Source organism: Megascapheus bottae, chromosome 5, assembly GCF_031878675.1.
Source record: "Megascapheus bottae isolate mThoBot1 chromosome 5, mThoBot2.hap1, whole genome shotgun sequence".
Taxonomy (NCBI): Eukaryota; Metazoa; Chordata; class Mammalia; order Rodentia; family Geomyidae; genus Megascapheus; species Megascapheus bottae.
The window spans coordinates 65,999,392-66,022,534 of record NC_143513.1 but is presented as its reverse complement, the minus strand read 5'-3'; the positions used below and the strand labels follow the sequence as shown (position 1 = coordinate 66,022,534).

At 36.7% G+C, this 23,143-nt stretch overlaps 1 protein-coding gene across 1 annotated transcript in view; it reads left to right on the top strand.

Annotated features, from left to right (window-relative positions):
* Grm8 (glutamate metabotropic receptor 8) overlaps positions 1-23,143 on the top strand; it is a 729,702-nt gene that overhangs the window by 464,046 nt on the left and 242,513 nt on the right. Inside the window, exon 7 of the mRNA XM_090333244.1 lies at positions 8,331-8,531. Coding sequence (XP_090189370.1) covers positions 8,331-8,531 — 201 coding nt within the window. The remainder of the gene's footprint in view (positions 1-8,330; positions 8,532-23,143) is intronic.

The following is a 23,143-nucleotide window of genomic DNA, read 5'->3' as shown; positions in this document are numbered from 1 at the left end:
CAATACAAATGTAGTATGCTTTTAAAGAACAGGCAGTGCAGTCACATATTTGCCATTTCATTAATGAAAGCATCCACAAATTCTGCTGTAAAATTTACAAGGCTAACTTCTTATCCCACCATACAAATAATCCACTATGATGCATTGTTAATTTTAAGCAACATAATGAAAACACATGACTTTAAAACCAGTGATGTTTTAAATGGATGGCTGACATACAGCCTTTGACAATATTTAGCACTGTACAGCAATGCTTTAAAGGCAACTTCAGAAAATATAGCAAAATGATGCTGCTATGAAATAATGTCATCCTGAGGGTCAAATGTTAGCAAACAAATAATGCATGATCTGAACAGCCCAAGAGAAACATGTTTTTTTGATTTTGAAATAGCTTTCCATCTTTCTGCTTGTGACTATATTAGTATAATTTATAGAAAATGTCTTCTGATGTCTATTGATTCAAGTGTGAATACCAGTCACAGGTCAGATCTTATTTTAAAAGTTAAAAAGAAAACTGCACATATTTAATTGTATTTAATATTCACTCAAACTGACTGGATTTTTTTTAAGTCACTATACTAAGAAATTCGTAGTTAAGTAGTGAAATTTAATTAGGACCCTTATCACGTGGTTTGTTATTTAAGAGAACTTAGAGTTGGGTGCTGGTGACTCACACCTATCGATCTAGCCTCTCACGAGGCTTGTGAGGATTGTGGTTTGAAGGCTGTCCAAGCAGAAAAGTCCCTGTAAGGGACTTTTTTTTTTTTCCAGCTTAGGGCCTGAGCACTGTCCTTGGACTTTCTCAAGGCTAGAGCTCTACCACTTGAGCCTCAGCACCACTCCCAGCTTTTTTGTATGTATGTGGTACCGAGGAATCAAACCCAGGTCTTTGTTCATGCTAGGCAAGCACTTTAACCACTAGGACAACTCCCGGCCCCCCTGTAAGACTTTTATGTCCAATTAACCAATCAAAAACTGGAAATGGAGCCCTGGCTCAAAGTGGTAGAGCGCTAGTCTTGTGCAAAAGAGCTCAGGGACCCAAGTTCAAGCCCCATGACTCTCAGAGTAAAACAAAACAGTACCTAGGAATCTGTTAGTTATAAATTGAATCTCTCTCTCTCTTTTTCTGACAAGTAAGACTCTGCTTACTACACTCACATGCCTCTATTTCAATATATCAGGAAAGTAATATATCAATGTATTCCATTAAAATGCTGAGGCATATTTTTATAAATTACCAGAGAGGTTAAAGTGCCATTAAAATAAAATAATATACCAAATCCAGAGCATTTGGGACCTAGAATATTTAAAGATAGAAAATGTTCATGTGTTTAGCTCTTGCATGGTTACTATACATGGTGGAAAATTTCCAAATGCTGTAATTTTCTCATGGTCATTGGTTCCTTTTAAACAATTTGGTCTACACACCTTCTGCCAGTTCTATACTTGCTGTCCACTCATCATCCTGCAGTTATGGAAACATGAAGATATACCCTTTTCTTAATGTTCACAAAAGGAAACAAAACCAGATTAACAAATGACAATATTTGTGGAAAGGTGTGCTATACTTGTGTGTGTGTGTGTGTGTGCTATGTGTTTGTGTGTGTGTGTGTGTGTGTGTGTGTGTGACAGAAAGGCAAACAACTTAACATGGAATGTGAGACACTGACTTATTTTAAAATAGTCTGTGTTAATTTTAAACTTCAGACAGAAGCTCTCCCTTTGTTGTTCACTCTTTCTATTCTCCACATTTCTCATAGTTTCTATAGTAAGAGGTTGTATTTAATTTTTTTATCTTTTAATTATATTTTATTATCTTTAAATAATCGTGCAACAATTCTTCAACAAAGAAACTTAGGAATACAATGCATGTTTATCAATGTCACGCCTCTCTTGGCATTCTCCCCCATCCCTCCCATTTCCTCCCCTCATAGGATACACTTTGACTATTATGATTGTATTCTCCCCCTCCTTCCTCTACACCCATTCATCTGATGCCTCCATCTCTAAATAAATAGATAAGTGGTAAGTAAATAAGTAAACCACCTATCCAGACAGAACATTATGGTCAGAGAAGACAGAAATGGAAAGATGCTCAATTTCAGTAGTAAGTCATAAAACTTTGGATAAAAAAGCCTCCTAGAACACTGGAAAAAAATAAACCATTACAACAATAATCAAAGTCTCTCTTTTTTAAATCCAAAGAAAGATGTTGAATTCCTTTCACTTTCGTTTATAGTTTTCTGACTTCTATTCAGAATTAGCTTCAGGCTTCCCCATGATAGAAGTTTTGAAATTTATAGCATTAGGAATTATACAGTGAGTCCCCCCTAAGCCACAGGTTTCATATCTTTAGATTGAACTGACCGTGAATCCAAACCATTAACAAAAACAGAAGCAGAAAACAATACAGCAGACAAAGGTGGGGAATGTTTGGCCCATGGAACATAGAAGGCCCTGGAGGTCATTGGTGGCTTACAGGATAGATGTGGGTGCTTCTGGCTGGCTGGCCATGGCCATTTTCCTGTATTACTAACCTTGCATGGGTTCCAAATGATATTATAAATATCCAAATGACCACTGGTAGGAAAAAAATGGTTCCCCAGCTTGGTAATATGCAGCTGCTCATACATCATCTTTATTCCCTATATTTCGCCAACCATTAGTATAGTATTTGCATTGTATTAGGTGTTGTAAGTAATTGAGAACTTATTTAAAGATGTGTAATGATATGCAAATACCTTACCTTATAATGGTGCCCAGAATACTGGGGCTAACAGCGCCCTCTAGAGACACTGAGTAGAAGTACAAGTCTTATTTTACTCCTTCAACAGGAAGAGGAAGGGTTCTTAGTTTCATATACCACGAAATGATTGTTTTTATTTTGGTACTTCTCTCCTAGGTCATCACTCTATATTGAGTGACCTTTCAAATATTATGACATTGGATAGAGAAGTGATTTACAAAAGCTGATTCACAAACTAGACTGGTTATATCATAATTTCTTGGACTAGATTTTCATGTGACAGATTCTCCAGGTTCTCCAGGGAGGAAGTTCTGAGGCAATCAACTGAGAGTGATGCTGAGGGATCTGTACTTAAGATGACTGAGCCCAAGCCCGTGAAGAGTGCTCAGGACCTTTTAAGACTTCATTTTATTCACCAGGTTCAGTGAAACACAGTCAATGAAACTACCTCTATCTAGAGGTAGATTTTAAAAGTGGTTTTTCTGACTCAATTTTCTATCACCAGTTTTCTGTTGCCACTCCCTGATTCCCCAGTCCTGAAGCTTAAACACAGAAAGTTTGGCACCATCCCTGAGATTTTTATTTTTATTTTTATTTTTAACTCAAGGCTAATACTCTACCATTTGAGCTACAGCTACATTTCGGGCTTGCTGGTTTTAATTAGCGATAGTCTTTCCTGCCCAGTCTGGCTTTAAACTGCCATCTTCAGATATCAGTGTCCTGAGTAGCTAGGATTATAAGCTTGAATCACTGGGGCCTAACTCCACTTGCCTTCTATTTTGTAAGCAGCCAGTTTGTTCCAGAGCTGGGCAGCTTTTGGTTTATGTTCTGAAACACCCCCTCAGTCCTTAACTAACCAGAGGTATTGCTATCTAGATAAGTTTCCATAAAGAAGCAACTAAGTCTTTTTAGTTGCTGTAACAATTCTTCAGTGTATATGAATTGTTTGTCTATTTGTGGTTTCTCCAGAGAGAAACACAGGGAACTGTTTCCATTGTGACTTGATGGGATTCTGAGCACACCCTGTGGTCTTAGGACGACACAGAGGTAGGGAGGGGGCACTGTTACATCATTCTCATGTCTGTACAACTTATCACTTGGATCGGAAGGCTGAGGTAGCTGGAGTAGGCCAAATGTACTTCTAGATGCTTGAAGAGCCTCTTGATGACAAGTGATGGTATTTACCATCAACGTGTACTTACAAACCCCAAAAATCTCAAGAGAAGGTTTTCAGGAAAACAATTCCTTACAATGATAGCCTGATTCAGATATAACTTAAAGTGAGGCTCCCAGCTGGGCACTGGTGGCTGGCTGACACCTGTAATCCTAGTAACTCAGGAGGCTGAGATCTGAGGATCAGAGTTGGAAGGCAGCCTAGGTAGAAAAGTCTGTGAGACTTTTATTCCCAATTAACCACCAAAAATCTGAAAGTGGAGATATTGATAAAATGGTAGAATTCTAGCCTTGAGGGGAAAAAAGCTCAAGGCCATCACCCAAGCCCTGGAACTTGCACAAAAAAAAAACAAAAACCACCACCACACCACCAACTACAAAATGAGACTACTTAGAACCATGGTACGTAATGTAGGCCTGTGGTAAATGTGGTCTGTCAATTAAGCAACAAGTAAAGCTTAGAAAATTCATTTTCCCAAAGTCTATTTCCAAAGTAAATTAACCGGCTTACTATAAATGTATCTATTGTTTCAAGCTTTATAACTAACGTGTTGGATTCCAGCGTATAATTTTAGCCATACTAAAAGTTGACAGCATCTAGAAAGAATAGATTCTGAGATTAGGGGAGAAAAAAGGCTTAAGTTTGGACAATCAGTAGTTGAGACATGAAAAAGTGGGGGAATGGGGTAGGGTGGGAGGGAAAGAGCAGAGCAGAGCTCAGCCAAGCAGATTCAGAAACTAGAATGCCACCAAAGAAGATGCAAAGGAGCAGTGTCACAGTGATGAGACTAGAAGGAAAATATGCCCAATAATTAGATGAATAAAAGTGAACTGACTGAAGAGAGTAACTAGCATTGCCAGAGAATAAACGCCAAAAGAGAAAACAATAATTTTATTTCACTGTTTAAATTTAGCAGCAATATGCATTGTTGTAGCAAAAATAAGGATTGCTGGATTTAAAGATTATTTATTACAGACAATTAAAATGCATGAGCAAAGTTAAACGACTTTCTTTTGTCTTTTTTTAAATAATTTTTTTATTGTAATTAGTAAAAGGGTTACATGATATTTGCCAGACAGAAGGTGCATTAATTCACATACATTGATACCTTTCACATGTCTTGGTACCCATTTCTCCCCCCCACCCCCCACCTGTCTTGGTTTTCCCCGCTTCCCTATCAAATTTCAAATAACCAAATACAAATATATCCAATATATCAGATAACAAAGTGAGATACTGTAACAATATGAGATACCCAAGGGACAGCAAAGGAGATGAGAGATAACATAGTACATTAAGGACAACAATCATTCGTTATATGGCTTTTGTTTCAATATCCTGGAGGTCCTTTCAATTAGCGTCATACTGTATGGCCTTATGTATCTAGGTTTTCCTCCATTGCAAATCTTTGCTAGGAGAGCCCAAGGTTTCTACTGATTATGACAAATGAGGGAAACCATTGAGCCTATGTTCCTTTGAGTCTGACTTATTTCACTTAATATGATTTTTTTCTAAGTCTTTCCATTTCTTAACAAATGGGTCGATGTCGTTTTTTCTAACAGCAGCATAGAATTCCATTGTGTATAAATACCACAACTTGTTGATCCACTCATCAACTGAGGGACATCTTGGTTGGTTCCATATCTTTGCTATGGTGAATAATGCTGCAATGAACATTGTTGTGCTAGTGGATTTAGTATGCCCTAGATTCTGGATGGTTGGGTAAATACCAAGAGGTGGAATTGCTGGGTCATAGGAGAGTTCTATGTTTAGCCTTTTGAGGCACTGCCATACTGCTTTCCATAGTGGGTGAATGAGTTTGCACTCCCATCAACAGTGTAGTAGTGATCCCTCCTGGCCATATCCCCTCCAGCATCTGTTATTATTCGTTTTCCTGATCCTGGCCATTCTAACTGGAATGAGGTGGAATCTTAAGAGTTGTTTTGAGGACAACAATCATTCGTTATATGTACTATGTTGTCTCTCATCTCCTTTGCTCTGCCTTGTTTATCTCATATTGTTATAGTATCTCACTTTGTTATCTGATATATTGAATTTATTTGTATTTGGTTATTTGAAATTTGATAGGGAAGGGGGGAAAACCAAGATGGGTGGGGGGTGTGGGTGGGGAGGGAAATGGGTACCAAGACATGTGAAAGGGTATCAATGTATGTGAATTAATGCACCTTCTATCTGGCAAATATCATGTAACCCTTTTACTAATTACAATAAAAAAAAGAAAAAAAAGAGTTGTTTTGATTTGCATTTCTTTTATGACCAGAGATGTTGAGCATTTCTTCATGTGTCTATAGGCCATTTTTGTTTCTTCTTCAGAGAAGACTCTCTTTAAGTCTTTGGCCCATTTTTTAATGGGATGGTTGTTACTTTGGAGATTAGTTTTGGAGTGATTCAATTTTTTGAGTCCTTGATATATTTTAGATATGAGGCCTTTGTCCATTGGATGCCCACTCTCTCCACTCCTCTTTAACATAGTATTAGAATTCCTAGCCAGTGCAATAAGGAAAGAAGCAAGCATAAAGGGGATCCAAGTAGGGAAAGAGGAAGTAAAACTATCCCTCTTTGCAGATGACATGATTCTGTATTTAAAGAATCCTATAGACTCTACTCCCAAGCTCCTTGAGCTGATTCAAAACTTTGGAAGGGTAGCAGGCTATAAAATTAACCCTCAAAAATCAACTGCCTTCCTCTACGCCAACAGTGAGAGGAATGAGGCAACAATAAGGAAAGCAACTCCTTTTGCAATAGACTCAAAGAAAATAAAGTACCTAGGAATTAGCTTAACTAAGAATGTAAAGGACCTTTTTGATGAAAACTTTAAAACCCTAAAAAAGGAAATTAAAGCAGAACTAAGGAAATGGAAAAACCGCCCATGCTCCTGGATTGGAAAAATCAACATTGTGAAAATGACAATCTTGCCAAGGGCTATCTACAAATTCAAAGCAATACCCATCAATATCCCAATGTCATTCTTTAAAGAAATAGAAGAGGCAATTCAAAATTTCATATGGAATAATAAAAGACCCCGTATAGCAAAGACACTTCTTAGCAGAAAGAACAGCGCTGGAGGAATTTCAATTCCAAACTTTAGACTCTATTACAGGGCTATAATTATCAAAACAGCTTGGTACTGGCACAAGAACAGGCCTGAAGACCAATGGAATAGAACTGAGGACCCAGATATTAAACCACAGACCTATGGCCACCTAATCTTTGACAAGGGAGCCAAGAAAATTGAATGGAAGAAAGATAGCCTCTTCAACAAGTGGTGCTGGCAGAACTGGTTAAGCACCTGCAGAAAACTAAAGTTGGATCCTTCTTTGTCACCCTGCACTAGAATTAACTCCAAATGCATCAAAGACCTTGAGGTAAAAGCTGACACACTGAAAACTTTACAAGAAGGAATAGGAGATACACTAGGCCTCCTTGACACAGGTCCAAACTTTCTTCATAAGGACCAAGAATCACAACAAATCAGAGAAAGGCTGGATAAGTGGGACTGCATTAAACTGCGGAGATTTTGTATGGCAAAGGACATAGCTAGTAAACTAATTAGGCAGCCTACAGAGTGGGAGAAGATCTTCACCAATTTTATTTTCTGAGGATAGAGAGAATGCTTAGTTGTCAGTGTCATACTTTGGAATATTACCTGAACCTATTCCTTATGTCTATTGTGAGTATAATCACCATGAATCTCTCAGTCTCTTCCTCTTCAGAAAGTGAAGCCTAGATCATAGCTAATATCTAATTTATCTTCAGTTTTTAAATTCTATGCCTCTAAGATAAGCAACAACCTAAAATAAAATGCCAAATTTTAGCCTTACATATGCCTAAACACTAATACTACTTCTCTGATTCATATTTTTTGAGAGAACTATATTTTTAAATAAAAATTTAAGGTGAAAATTGAATTCCAAAAGAAAATAAACAGCATGATTCTTTCTAAAGATAACCACGTTCACTTAAGCAACTATTCTGGCTGTCATTGAAAAGAACATGTGGGACATGGGAGACCTTACTTTGGGCCTCTAATTAAATGGTGCTCTTAGAATTGAGGAAGATAAAAAGAATGACATTTTACTCAAAAGATCAAGTCATTGCTCAAATATTATGCAATTACTAACATGTGTTACTCAATAAGTTGGAAATGAAGATAATAAAACCACAATTCTCTTAGTTATTTTATATCTTTGTGATCCTAATGAAATACATGCTACTCTTTCCAAATAAAGAATCCAAATACCCAGTTCTAAAAACCCGACTCAATTAAGATAGGATTAAAGGAATCAGATGTGTGCTGGAGGGGATAGAAATCATTACAATCATAGCACCCAGGTGGTCTTATATGTAAAGCTAACCAAGTCAATTGATGGTTCTCCTTTTTATTTGCAGGGCTGGAACGAATTGCACGCGATTCATCTTACGAACAGGAGGGGAAGGTCCAGTTTGTAGTTGATGCAGTATATTCCATGGCATATGCCCTACACAATATGCACAAAGATCTCTGCCCTGGATACATTGGCCTCTGTCCACGAATGAGCACCATTGATGGAAAAGAGCTGCTTGGTTATATTCGAGCTGTAAATTTTAATGGTGAGTTATAACTTTTTCTTTTTGTCTACTAGAAGTGATTGGTTGTTCCTTGCATCCTCCCTCCTCCCTGCCCTCCCAGCCTACCATGTAGAAATATTCTGGCAGAGTGGAACCTACAAGATTAGATGCTGTTCTTCTTTTTAAATCAGAAGTGTGAGTTTTATCACCTACTTTTAAAATCTGAAACATTTTTTTTGGGGGGGGGGTGGTTTTCATTAATCTGCTCTTGAGCCCAAGTTAAAAATAAGCTTCTATCAGTCAATATATTCTGCTTAAATAGGACTATTTCAGAAACAACTTGGAGGCCTCATTCAAAACTGTTGACAACAGTTCAGATTTACTTGAATATGTTTTGTTCTTGGCATTACTAAGAAAGGAATTATTAGATATTTTCTTTTGAAACTGATTTTGAGCTTTATAAATATGAAATCAATCTGGAGAAAAATGGATGATTTGGGAGTCACTCTGTATTATAATTCAAGAGTGAAAAATGAATGATTTGGGGGTTTCTCTGTATACTGTATGAGTGTTTTGTTTCTATGTCATCTTTCCTTGTGTTTTTTTTTTCCCAATGATTTCTTTGTTTGAGCTGTTTTTCAATGGCTGGGGAGAGGAGCTATGAATGATACAGTGTAGATGGAATTTTCCTAGTGTAGAAGCAAGCAGTATTGCTTTTGTCACTGTTATAAGAAACTGATACAGAATATGCTGGGTTCTCAGTACTTAGTGGAGCTCAGTGGAACCGCCTGTCAGAAGTGATGGAATTAGTGAATACTGCTCTTTTTTCATCTGAGTTGTAATGGCTGCTGCCCATGATTTTGGCCATTATTTTCAAATGAAATGATAGAGTGCTGTGAGCTGGCTATTTCTTTGGGTTTGGCTGTAATCCACACAGCAGACATGCCTCTGAGTCACACACAGGGCTATGCTGTCCATCAAAGACACTCCCGTGACCTCAGCTGCCAGCTTTTCTCAAAACAGCACAAGGTCATCCTCAATTTAGAATTCAAGTGGAAATGTCTTTTGCTCTTTCCCCCCCTCCCCGCCCCCAGGCAGTAGAAGGCAGAATTTGATTTACATTCAACTCAAAATAACTTTTGCTCTAGCAGGAGTTTTGAAAAGTATTATATAACCTTAATCCTTGTGTTACTCTATGTACTAAACGGGAGTTTGAAAATAGTTTTCATGCAGTTAACAAACTGACCAAAAGAAGACTGTTCCTGTGATAAGTTATTTATTTTAACCCCTAATCTGAGGTTAAGGAAATTTCCATCGATCTAAAAGTGCAAGAAAGTGGAATGAGGCATGCAAATCGGTAAATTTTCTTAGTAAGATAGTTTTTTTTTTTCTCTCAGATATGGAAATCTTATAAAGATGCACTGGGCGCAAATGCTGAAAAGGTGATTCACTAATTTTACTTTTTATCATAACCGTAGATCAAACCCTAACTCTTCCTGATGACTTCAATTAGTAGATTATACCATACTATAATGATGCCATTATAGACAGTTAAAGAGTACCTTAGAGTCTAATAGCTATTAAGACAATTCACCTTTAGACGCTAATGAACTCTGAGCTCTTCTGGCTACTTTTTTTTTTAATAGACTTTTTCTACAGCATCCAAGTATCATTGTTGTGCTTGTCTTGAGCATTGGTTCTTTCTGGAATCTGCTGCTTTCAATCTACTGTGTGAACAGAGAAGCAAACATAACATTTTGTTAATTTAGTCAAGCGGTATTCATGAAGCATATAGATTGTGATCAGCATTATGATTGGTGCTGAAGATATATAACTGGTGAAAATAGACAACACAAATCTGAGTTTAGAGCTTCTTGGACACTTAGCATATAGATCTATAATTGTGTACTCTTGGGCTAATAGGGAAGTTAGTCATTGGAATTAGAATTTACCATAGTGGAACGTCTTTAGTGAAATTTCCCTAATGTAGGGGACTTTATAATTTGTATGGGGGATGTTTCTAATCTAGAGTTAGGTAGGAATGAACTTTGCAGAGGACAGATATCTAAAAATAAAGGGGTACAGTGATAACAACATATATACTGTGTAGTTCTTGTGAGCAATTCTTAAAGGTTATTGTGCATCTAGAAAGCCTAGGGGACCTACAAAGCCTAGCAAAACTGTGTTGACATAAAACTGTATCCCAAGTAAGGAGAAAGTCATGGAAAATACATGATTTTAGTATATAAACTTGAAAGAGAAGTTCTTGTAATTTATTTGAGATTTATTTTGTGGGTCTTGAGACTTATCTGAAGTCCTATACCTAATGGTAAGGATAAGAGGCCTGAAGAGCAACAGATTATCATATGAAAAATAATTCTCTTGATTTTTCAATAATTTTCAGGATGTTCATCATGCTTTTTATTTTTATTATTTTCATTTCTTTATTAATGTTCTTCCATTATTAATACCTTTATGATGAAAAGATGGGGGCAGTTCAAATAGAAATAAAATATCAGAAGGATTAAATAAAGGAGACAAACCCACAGAGTAACACAAAGGATACTGTTCATTTTGAGCCTTGCAATTAATCAAGGAATAAAGCTACTGGCAATGAAAACCATGCAATGGGAGGAATAAGCCCATCTATATTTCACTATACAGCGAATGGGCTTGGAAATTATCTTCAAAAGAAAGACATTTTATATAAAATTGACATTCAAATGAGCAATAAAAAATTTAACAAAATTTCAGCAAAACTACAGCCTTTTCCTGGATTGTTTTGCATAGGTGCTCACAATCAAAACAAGAAAGGTAATGCTATCATACCAAAAGATATTCCACTAAAAGGTAGTCTCCGAAGAGATGAGGATAATCTCCTTGATCTAGATGTGGAACCTTCTATACTATGATGATATAGTGTGGTATCAAAGGCTGTGCAGAATTTATGATCATCTTCATTACACTTCATTATGCTCTGCTTTAAAAATGAACATCCTACTTGTAAAACTAACAGCTCAGTCACGGTAAACTAAGAACTTCTGAGTTGAGTGGGTTGGCATCATCTTGGCCAGCTCATTTATCTTAGTCTTATTTGCTGGTTTTAAAGGTGCCTTGAAGCTGTTTTGGCTTTCTCATCCAATACACAGACTTACACATTGTTGTTGTTGTTGTTTGGGTGGGAACTTCGCAAACTATACATTGATATATAGAGTGTTCTGTTGTGAGTCTAGAAGCTGTTCCTTAGTGCTGTTAATGGGAGCATCTGGTGAGATTCTGTTGGTGATGATCTGGATTCCCATGTCATGGGACAGACCACTTAAAACCTGAGTACAAGGGAAACGTCGGCGACACCAAGTAATGTTTAGGACAAACATTTTTAAAAACTTGAAGAGTCCCAAGATCCTTGTCATACACAACAAATCCTATACTAGGAGGGTTTAGTGCAGCATAGCAACTAGCAATTGCGAAAAGAATGAAATGCACAGGACACTGTACAGGGAGCCTTTCAAGGTCTACTGTCAAGACCATTGAGCTACAAAATCTTCTCTTAAGTAATTAACAAAAATGAGAACCATTTGCTGGAATCATTTAGTAATGCTCTCTTTAATATTGGACAATGACTGCCCCCAATTTAATTTCTATGCAGATAACAGTGGTATTAAACTGTTTCTTTTATTAATGACATTAATATTGGGATGTATTTTTTTAAATGTGAGTCCATTTTAATTTGAGGTAGGAAGGCCATAACATCAAGTTGGAATAAGACTCTTCTGGCTTCTAAGAGCCTGGGATGAAGCACCCCACCTCCTCAAATCACTGCATAGCACAGGGACAAGTTGTGTAAGAAACTTACATGTAACACTTAGTCTATTTTAACATTTGCCACTTGAACAACATTAAAAATAGACAGACTCCTGTCTCAAAGGCCAGCAGTCAGAAAATAACACTTAACACAGTTAGAAAACAGGCAAGAGAGGAAAGAAACAACAAAAACAATGCCAACAAGCCAATTCAGCATCAATGGAGAGCCGAACTGGCACACTGTGGTGACCTGAGAGCAGCTCTGAGACAGGACATAGGACAGGAACATGGAGACACGTAGTGGCATGGTGTCTAAGCTGGTCCAGGCCTAAATAGGGTCAGGGCAGGAATCAGGAAGCTCCCTGTCCCAAGTAGTTCACTGACAAGTCTAGTACCTATCAGCCAAGTGCCGGCTCCTGGCTCCAAGGGATTCAGGCACACCCATTACCTTAGAGAGGGAGGAGCTTCACCTTCCTCCATCATGAGGACAAGATGGCAGACTTCCATTCTCCATATGTAAAGCTTTTCTGAGGCTGTGGTATCTGCATTTCTCTCAAGCAGAGCCCTCCAAGCTCACCTTGGACTAGGCATCTGCATTCAATAAATAACATCTCTCACCTTTTCAGAGGCACCCAGAGGGCTGCAAGAAGGTACTTCTGCTCAACCACCTTCTTTCAAAGTAAGTATGGATCCATCTAGCAATAATGATATAAGGGATAGCATGAGACTGGGGGCTTGAGAATCTTTAGGAAGACAGACGTACAAGACGTTGAATTCGAGGACCAGTTGTGGAAGTGAAGACAGGCAGATATCCGAGAGTAAACTTCTGCTATAACACCAATCAAGAGATGTTCCCAGAAGTCTTAGCCACTTGGAGCATGAAACCAAATGTAATGACTTTACATTCTTGCCCTGCATGTGATAGTCCATTACTGCTAAGGTAGCCATTTATTCTGTCTAGTGTAGATCAAATGGAGGCCCTTCTTCCTTATTTTCTTTCTTTCTTTCAAAATTATGTACAGTTTTTGAACTAAAGAAAGGTATGTAATGGAATAGCTCCCATGTTATTAGGGGCAATTAGTTTCTGGTGATATTTCACTTCAAAAAGAATCTACCTGAAAATTAGCAGAGAGCCTTGATTATTTTTCTCTTTAAGGTTATTAACTCTTATAATTACATTAAGCTTTAATCACAAAGTTAGTTTGAACGTGTGAGATATGAATACAAAAGAATCTTTTAATTCTGGTGGCTAATCATTCTGTTGGGGATTTTTGACTTCCTTTGTCTTTTGTTTGTGCTCTAAAACTGTGACTATAAAATAACTTTTGAAGCATTTGTAGCTAAGTGAAAATTTCCCAACTTTTAATTCTTTTCAAAAACTTTGTGTGTACTGAGATTGTGTCAAACACATTCATTAACAAACACTTGGTATTGGAATTGTGCCTTTGTATTTTTCCTCCCTTAATTTCTCATCTCTTTCCCTTACTTCATTTCTCTTTGTATTTTGAACTTATTGCCCTTTCTTCCTCTTTTCCTTCTTCAGGCTATTTCTTTGAGTTTTCTTGTGATCATTAAGTAACCGAAAGAATGGCAAATGGCTGAATATGAGCTTTTCAGAGATATCCTTAGGCTATGATAAGCCAGTTAAACTTCCTAAGCCTCTGTTCTTAGCATTGGATGGAAATAATGAGCAAAATGTCCTTAAAGTGTTAAGTGAGCATTTAGTGAGCTAAGTAAGTCTTTCTTAAGGGCTCAATGTAATGCCTGTGCATTGTGAATACTCAATAAATGATAGCTATTATTATTTTTACTCCTGGCCCCTGAAAATAATAAATCCTCTGAATTTCAAACAAACATACATAAGCTCTCCAAAATACAACATCTTCTACATGCCTTACATCGCAAATCACCTGATAAATCCTCTATAATTCAAAATGTGTCGATTTATTATTTCTGCAAGCTTTTATTCACTCTTTCCTCAAGATTGCTCAGACTTTTTACCTGACCTTTTCTCTTTCCTGTTGCAGTTACTTTCTGAACTTTTCATTTGTTATTAGTACCTTCCAGTGAGGTAAGAGAATTGGGGACACATGAATCCTTGTTTTTCCCCTAGAGTAAAATGACAGGGTTGGTAGGCTGTTGCTTGTAGCAGTATTCAGGGAATGTGTACTAGAATACAATGTAGTTCTTTTGTTAGGAGTCTCATTGGAAAGTCAATAGTGGACTGAAAAAGACATCTGTGGTTTGTCTAAGGAATTTAACTAGAACTCACCAGTCAAACCACATGTGAACCAATGCGCACATCTGTTTACTTTTTCAGAACAGAGCAGACTCAACTCCATAGAACAGGCCAAAAATCATAAATTCTATCCCTTTTAAAAGTAATTCAAGTAGAGATGAAAAATACGAATTTTTTGGCAGTAAAAAGCATTCTGTATGTTTAACAATAATTCCAAAGGGCCATTCCTCTGAGCTTCCTGAAGGACTCTTTGGGTTCCTCTCTCTTCTCATATAAAACTTGGGCTTCCATTGAATTTTATTTTATTTTATTTTATTGTTTGTGTGTGTTGAATTTTATATGCTCCTCATTGCTCACTCCTTTTTTGCTTCACTGAAAACTTAAGCTGATGAAAACCCATTTACTGCACTTTTCCTTATTTTAAGAGATAACATATGAAAAAGGTGTAATAAATCTACAGTTCAGCAAATTCTCTTACACTGAAAGCACTAATTCAGAATTCAAAACATCCTCAGTCAACATACAGGACATAGAAACTAGAATCTCCTGCTCCCTTGTACCCTTCATGGCCTCTCTTCAAGAAGTCACTGTGGATACTGTTAGCAGAACAGGCAGGATGGCCTGCCTTTGTATTTACGTAGATGAAGTTGCTTTTATGTCTGACTTCATGTCACTGTAGTTTTGGATAGAGAAGAAAGAAAGCACATTTTACACTATCACCTTTTTCTATTAATGTTAGATTCAATTATGTAAATTTACTTGGTGAGGTACTCAACATTTAATTTTTTAAAGCCCATTGAATTATTTCGTGCAATTATAACCTTTAATAATTATTAATGAAGTTTAAGTGTATAAAGAATTAAGTTTTTGCTTCAATGCCTACAATTTCTTTGAAAGTGACAAAGGAAATACTTCCTTCATGAACTTTTTCATCTTGAACATATTCTTATTATTAATTGATTTTAGTTATTTTTTTGTCGGTAGTGGGGCTTGAACTCTGGGCCTGGGTATTGTCCCTGAGCTCTTTAGCTCACAGCCAATGCTCCACCTCTTGAACCACAGCGCCACTTCCTTGATTTTAGTTTTTAGAGATCTTTTAGTTTTACAAAAAGTGGAGTGAAAGGCACAAGAGTCAATAGTCAGTAGTTCACATTGGGGTTTATCATACACATACAATAATATAATTGTGTTTCACAAATGTATAGTGTCATTACTCGCCAATGTGTCATACATAATAATTCCAACATACTAAAAAATCCTCTGCATGTCACAAATTCATAGATATTTACCTCTCTCTAGTTCCTGGCAATCATTTATCTTTTATTTCCATAATTTTCCCTTTTACAAATTGTCAAGGTTGAAATTCTACAATGTAAATTCTATAATGTAATAGCCTTTTCATATTGGTTTATTTCACTTAGGAAACACACATAACACACACACATATACACACCTACACACATGGGCTTTCGATGTGTTTTTTATGGCTTGAAAGTTGATTTCTTTAATGCGAATCAAAACAACTCTAAGATTCTACCTCACTCCAATTAGAATGGCCATGATCAAGAAATCTAATAACAGCAGATGCTGGCGGGGATGTGGCCAGGAGGGATCACAACTTCACTGTTGGTGGGAATGGCAACTCATTCAACCACTATGGAAAGCAGTATGGCAATCCCTCAAAAGACTGAACATAGAGCTCCCCTATGATCCAGCAATTCCACTACTTGGCATTCACCCAATTGTCCAGAAACAAGGACATACTAAATCCACTAGCACAATGATGTTCATTGCAGCACTATTCACCATAGCAAAGATATGGAAGCAACCCAGATGCCCCTCAGTTGATGAGCGGATCAAAAAGATGTAGTATTTATGCACAATGGAATTCTATGCTATTGTCAGAAAGAATGATATCGCCCCATTTATAAGGAAATGGAAAGACTTAGAAAAAAATCATATTAAGTGAAGGAAGCCAGACTCAAAGGAACATAGGCTCAATGATTTCCCTCATTTGTCATAATCAGTAGGAAACCTTGGGCACTCCTAGCAGAGATTTACAATAGAACAAAACCTAGATACATAAGGCCATATAGTATGATGCTAAATGAAAGGACATCTAGGATATAGAAACAAAAGCCATATAATGAGTGATTGTTGTCCTTATTGTACTATGTTATCGCACATCTCTTTTGTTGTCCCTTGGTTATCTCATATTGTTACAGTATTTCACCTTGTTATCTGATATATTGTATATAGGCTTATTTGGTTATTTGAAATTGGAAAGGGAAGGGGAGGAAACAAGATGAGGAATGGGGGTAGGGAGAAGGAAATGGGGACTAAGACATGAGAAAGTGTACCAATGTATGTGAAGTAATGCACCTTCTATCTGGTGAATATAATGTAACCCTTCTATTAATTACAATAAAATTATATGAAAAAAACTGAGTACAATAGGGAATTTGCTGCAAAAAAAGAAGTTGATTTCTTTGTAACATAAAATATTCTATTGTGTGGGTGCACCATAGTTTATCAGTTCATGGCCTAATGGGCATTTGGAAGCATTTTGGTTGCCTGTACATTGGGCTATAGGAAGTAATGCTGTAATAAGGATCCATATTGAGATGTAAGTTTTACATATCTTTGTGTAAACACTAAAGTGCTTGATTGCTGGATCATACAACAAAAGTGTGATTTGTTTTATATGAAATGGCCCAAAATCTTACCAAGTGGTATTACTATTTGCATAATTGTCAGCAGTGAATCAGAGTCCCGCTGCATCCCTGGTAGCATTTTAATGATTTCACTATTTTGAATTTTTTCCATTCTAGTAAGTCATGGTATTATGATGTCATTTTAATTTTCAGTTGCCTAGTGGCATATGATGACCACGTTTCATGTAGTTATTTGTCATCTGAATATCTCTGTTCAGGGTGGGTGTTCAATTTCCAATCATGTTGTTTTACATTTAGGAGTTCTAAGGTTCACTTTGTATTTTGATTAACTGCCCTTTATCAGATGCATTTTCCTAATTTTTTTATTTTTTACATTATTTTTCATGAATTTACTTCATTGTTATTGTAGAGGTGATGTAAAGAGGGATTACAATCACAAGAGTCAGGTAATGAGAGCATTTCCTTTTGTGCAGTGTTTTCTGTTCCCTCACACTTTCCCAGTCCCTCCCTTCCATCTCTACCCAGGAGCTGTATAGCTCACTCTCACCAGTGTCCAGTGAGTTCCACTACTGTACTTTTTCATCCTTTTCACCTCAATATTAGATGCCTTTTGTAAATATTGTATCCCATGCTATGGCTTGTTTTCAGAATTTCCAGACATCTTTCAAAGAGTGGTTTTTCATTTGAATGAGCTCTATTTTACCAACTGTTTACTTCCTAGATCAAGCCATTTAAGTCTAACATTCATTTGGAGCCTATTTGTGAAGGTGCTCAAATCTATGTGGATTCATTTTCCTTTTGGGCATGTGAACATTCAGGTGTTAAGTACCATTCACTTCAAAAATAAACCTAGAGGGTTTATTTTTTGCTTTTATAAAAATATCATTATAGAGGGAAATGGGGACCATGACATGAGAAAGCATATTAATGTTTGTGAAGTAATGCACCTTCCATCTGGGGAACATAATGTAACCCTTCTATTAATTACAATAAAAATATAGGGAAATATTATTATAAAGATGATACACAGGGCAGTTAGATTTATATAAGGCAGATGAGTACATTTCTGTACAATGTCATTCTTTCTTTCATTCAGACATAGAGGTTTTGTCTCAGAATTGGCACAGGCTACCAGTAAGGTTCTAGAATCTTATATTTTTCACAAATCTGGGAGACTAATTCTAAAAATTGTTTCAGGTAACTAGACAAAAGAAATTTCATCCTACTCAGTTGTGGAAATGTCCTTAGAAGTGTAAGCAAAAATTCTGTAAAGATAGACTATGCTGTGTTTGTGTGGGGGTGGTGGAAGGAGAGATTGAGTGTGTGAGTGTGTGTGAGAGAGAGTCTGTGTGAGTGTGTGTACCATCATTGGGTTGTTTTGTGGTTATTGGGACAGGAAAAATGTGATGGTGATGAGGTAAATGAAATCTAGTAAGTTTGAGTTGAGAAACTGACTAGTGAAAATTAATACGGTGTAAGACAAATTGGCCAGATGCAAGGCATTTAATTAGTGCATACTGACATGCGGATGTATCTCCTCAAGTACATTTCATCTTCCAGGAAATAGCATTTTCCAGATTCCTTCACATATAATCAGTATTTTTGAAAAAAATATTCCTGAGTTCCAGATTCCATAAATCTTTCATCTGGGCACTAAAGAGAAGAAAATTATACTGTGTCAGCTAATTTTCTGTGACACTTCCAAAGCACCAAATATAAGTGTATAGTTTGCCAACTGTATGTATGTATGTATGTCACACTTTTCATTTTGCCAGAGAGGAAAACACATTTGCTTTTCCCACTTAGTTGTTAATGACAATATGTCACACATGTTAGCAACTCTGGAGTCAATACAGAACAAACATAGTCTTGGATGCTGAAGTGGCATTTAAAGGCCATGATCCTGAGTGCGTTCTACTCAGATTCCCACACTCTCATATTCCTATTCATCTTTATTTTCTGAGATAAAATTGCCCATTTTTCAAAAAGATTCAATATGGCATTATAGAAAAAATGTGTGTAGTATTTAAATATCAATTTCTTGAATATAACTGTCTAATTCTAGGTAAATTTCAATACACTATACATAGAACAGAAGAAGCCTTGGGGTGTGAGAGAGAAATGGTTTTTCTCCTGCTATAGTCTGTACTTAACTTGAATATCTAGATGAGAAAGGATTTTTTTTTCCTTCTTAAAGTCTGTCTGCACAGGCATCAACTATCAGATATTGTTAAAAACTAATGAGAATTTTATTGCCATTCTTGAATAATATTCTTTTTATCCTTTTATGGATTGAGTGCTTCATAGCTTTGTAGCCTCTCAGCCTTTAAGGAGACTGAACATACAAAATTTAAATAGTACTACCTTGGACCTTGGTATGCTAATGTGTGAATGAACAAATATCATTTTGTGTTGATTTGCTTTTTTTTTTACCATTATATGAAATGATCTTTTGGCCTTAGAATACGATAACAATGTGCTTCAATAGTACTGAAGCAGAAAATAAGCAGTCTATAAATTTTTCTACAACACAAAGTGCTTATGAAATTAAAACACATTAAGCAAACCAGTGATGGTTTCAGTGAAGTAGCTTGAAGTCCTCAATTGGATTTGAATAAAGAGTGAAATCCTGAAACAAAAGCTTTAGAGTTTATTATGAAAAGTGAGCAAATGCACACATTATGCTTTGGTGTAACTCGGCATAGAAAGTGACAAAGAAAAAAATGAGATATGGAAAGGCAGGGTATAACTCATGGCCGATGTCATGATAAATCTTCCTTTTTCCTTCTCCACTTTCCCCTTTTCCCTTTTCCTCCCCCCTTACCCCTCTCCTTTTTCCCCTCTCTTTTCTTTGGAATGGTAATGTCTGAGGGTGAAATTACAAAGCAAACCTGGAAGAGAACCCTTATGACAGGAAAGACAGAAAAAAGATGTTGATTCTTCAGTCACGGAAATGAGGTTACTTTTAACTATAGTATGTGGTATTTCTTGATATTTTCAAAATACAATTGAATTATTTCAGGCTTCAAATGGCACTTTTTCTGGTAAACATTTTGTAGAAATCCACAGAAACTCTGAAACTAGTCCAGGCTCATATTCCACCTCACCCTGCCCTGCACGCCACTGTGGTAACGTTACATGGATTAAGAAAAGTAAGTGTTTGCTTTGCGGTTCCTATTTGAGAATGTGTTATTAGTGAATACTGAACAAGTATTTTGACTTGTCACTCCTTCCCTGATAATAATTGGAGTTATTAGAAAGTATGGTATAAAAACATGACTTAATATTTTCCCCAACACACTAGAAGTTTGAGGACAAATGAACTTTCTCCATTCAGAACTGAGTTCTCTCCTTTTCTTCTGCCCCCTACTTCCTAAAGAAAAGGCTCATTAAGATGGGAAGATTTGTAGTTCAAGCACTGTGAATTAGGTGGAGTTGTCTTCTGGCAATAGTCACATGAAAACACTCCCATTAGAAGATTGTTGGGGAGAGGAGTTGAGCGACAGTGCTGTAGTGCTTAGCTGAAGTGCTAAGATGTTTCTTTACACACATTGGTACATTCTAGACTTTTCTCTGTGGATTTTTTTTTGTTCTTCTACTGACTAAAGATTACTATCCTGGTAGAAAGGCTTGGCATATGATCCTCTAATTCAACTCAAAAATTAGGGTCTGGGGCTAGGAGTTTGGCCTAATGGTAGAGTGCCTGCCTAGCATGCACGAAGCCCTGGATTTGATTCCTCATTACATACATAGAAAAAACTGGATATGGTGCTGTGGCTCAAGTGGTAGAGTGCTAGTCTTGAGGAAAGCCCAAAGACAGTGTTCAGGCCCTGAGTTCAAGCCCCAGTCCTGGCCAAAAAAAAAAGGCTCAGGATAGCGCCCACGACCTGAGCTTAAGTCCCAGGATTGGCACACACAAAAAATAGGCTCTGCTTGTATAACTGGCTCATTTTTCTCCCATGGGGATATTGTCTCCTCTAGTTTATGAAATTTTCACCCTGGGATTGAAGCCACAGTTGTAGCTAACTGAAGGATAGTTGTGCCTTTTTTTCTCTTCCTTGAGATTTATGCTTCTTTAACTCAAGGAATCATTGGCCAAGCCAAGGACTTGGGCATTTCTGGCTTTCCTGTCCACATGGCGCTAGTCTGTAAAGTGGCTCAAGGTAACATAAGTCCTATACAGGTTGAAGGTTAAAGTTGAGGTCAGGCAAAGATAAAGTAAATGCACCCAGAGCATGCACACACACCACACACACAAACACACACACACACACACACACACACACACACACACATCATAGAAGGCTACAATAGGTACAAGAAATATTCTCCCAAGAAATAATGTTTATTTGCTCACTTTATTGTATTATAATTCAAAAAGTTAAAACACACAGCTGCAACAACAAGGAATAAAACTGTATAAAAACTGAAAAGTCAAAGAATCACTCTTCTGTTGACCATATCTTATTGAAATGGTTCCTGAATTTGATATCTTTCTTTTGGTTGTTTGTATTTCATTTTTTTTTTGCCAGTCCTGGGCTTGAGCTCAGTGTCTCAGCACTGTCCTTGGACTTTCTGAAGTCTAAAGTTCTACCACTTGAGCCTCAGCACACTTCTGGCTTTTTTCCAGGAATGTGGTACCAAGGAATCAAACCCAGGTCTTCGTGCATGCTACCACTAGGCCAAACTCCCGGTCCCATGTATTTCACTTTTGTATGCACTATTTTTGCTTTCAAGAAAAGTTTTATGATTAATTTGAATTTTTACATTTTTAAAGAGATTTTCTATTTATCCCTTTTTGTCATATTTGGGGTTTTTCTTATCTATTCCAAAAATATTTTAAGCTATCTTCTGAAAGGAATATAGTTTACAAGAGTTACAATATAGTTTCATAGTGTCAGAAATACAGCTTTCATGACCTAAAATTAATTTAATTGAAATACGTCAGCAAATCATATACACATTTCCATATTGATTTCATATCATATTTGTTTTCTTTGGATTTTTAAATCCATGCTTTATTGAAAATTAAGAGAGTATCATTAGTACTTTCATATAAAGAAACTACAGAGAAAACAAAACATTTCTTGTCATCCTTCATTGCTCTGCCCATTGGGAAGCTAAGAAGGTACTTAGCCAGTTTTATTCTAAGCATCTATGTATATCGATATCCATGTTTATAGAGAGTTCACATATACATAAGTCTAAAAGTATTAGACTAATTATTATAGCTGTTAATTGTGGACATGAGTGAAAAGGGAAAATATGATCTTTTTTAATATTAAAAAATGCAAATATGTTCTTTTTTTTTTTTGCCAGTCCTGGGCTTGAGCTCAGGGCCTGAGCACTGTCCTTGGACTTTCTCAAGGCTAGAGCTCTACCACTTGAGCCTCAGCACCACTTCTGGCTTTTTTCTATATGTGGTACCGAAGAACTGAACCCGGGTCTTCATGCATGCTAGGCAAGCACTTTAACCACTAGGCCAAACTCCTGGCCCGCAAATATGTTCTTATCATGCATGGATGACCTTATAACCATCCTATGTTAAGAATAGCCAGTCACCATCAAGCCCATAATATAATTCAGTGATTTTTAAATTTTTCTTGCTAGCAGAAAAGTATTTGGGGCTTATATTAACATTTTTTAAAATAAGAATTTGATATCTTTTGGGGAGGTTACCTTATTTAAGCTTGTGATACAATGAATATTTCCAAAGTAGGGTAGATGCAAATGCTAAAATTTATAATGTCCTAGGTAGATATGCAAGTAAGAATAGTACTTTCACATGAGATAATTAGTGTGTCTCATGCAATCCTCAAAATAATAAAATGGCATAGAGACATTTTCATACACATTTCTACAGATGAGGAAACCAAGGCACACACCCAATTTGCTTGCTTGATTAAGTGGTAGAATCAGGATTTGAGCCCTTGAAG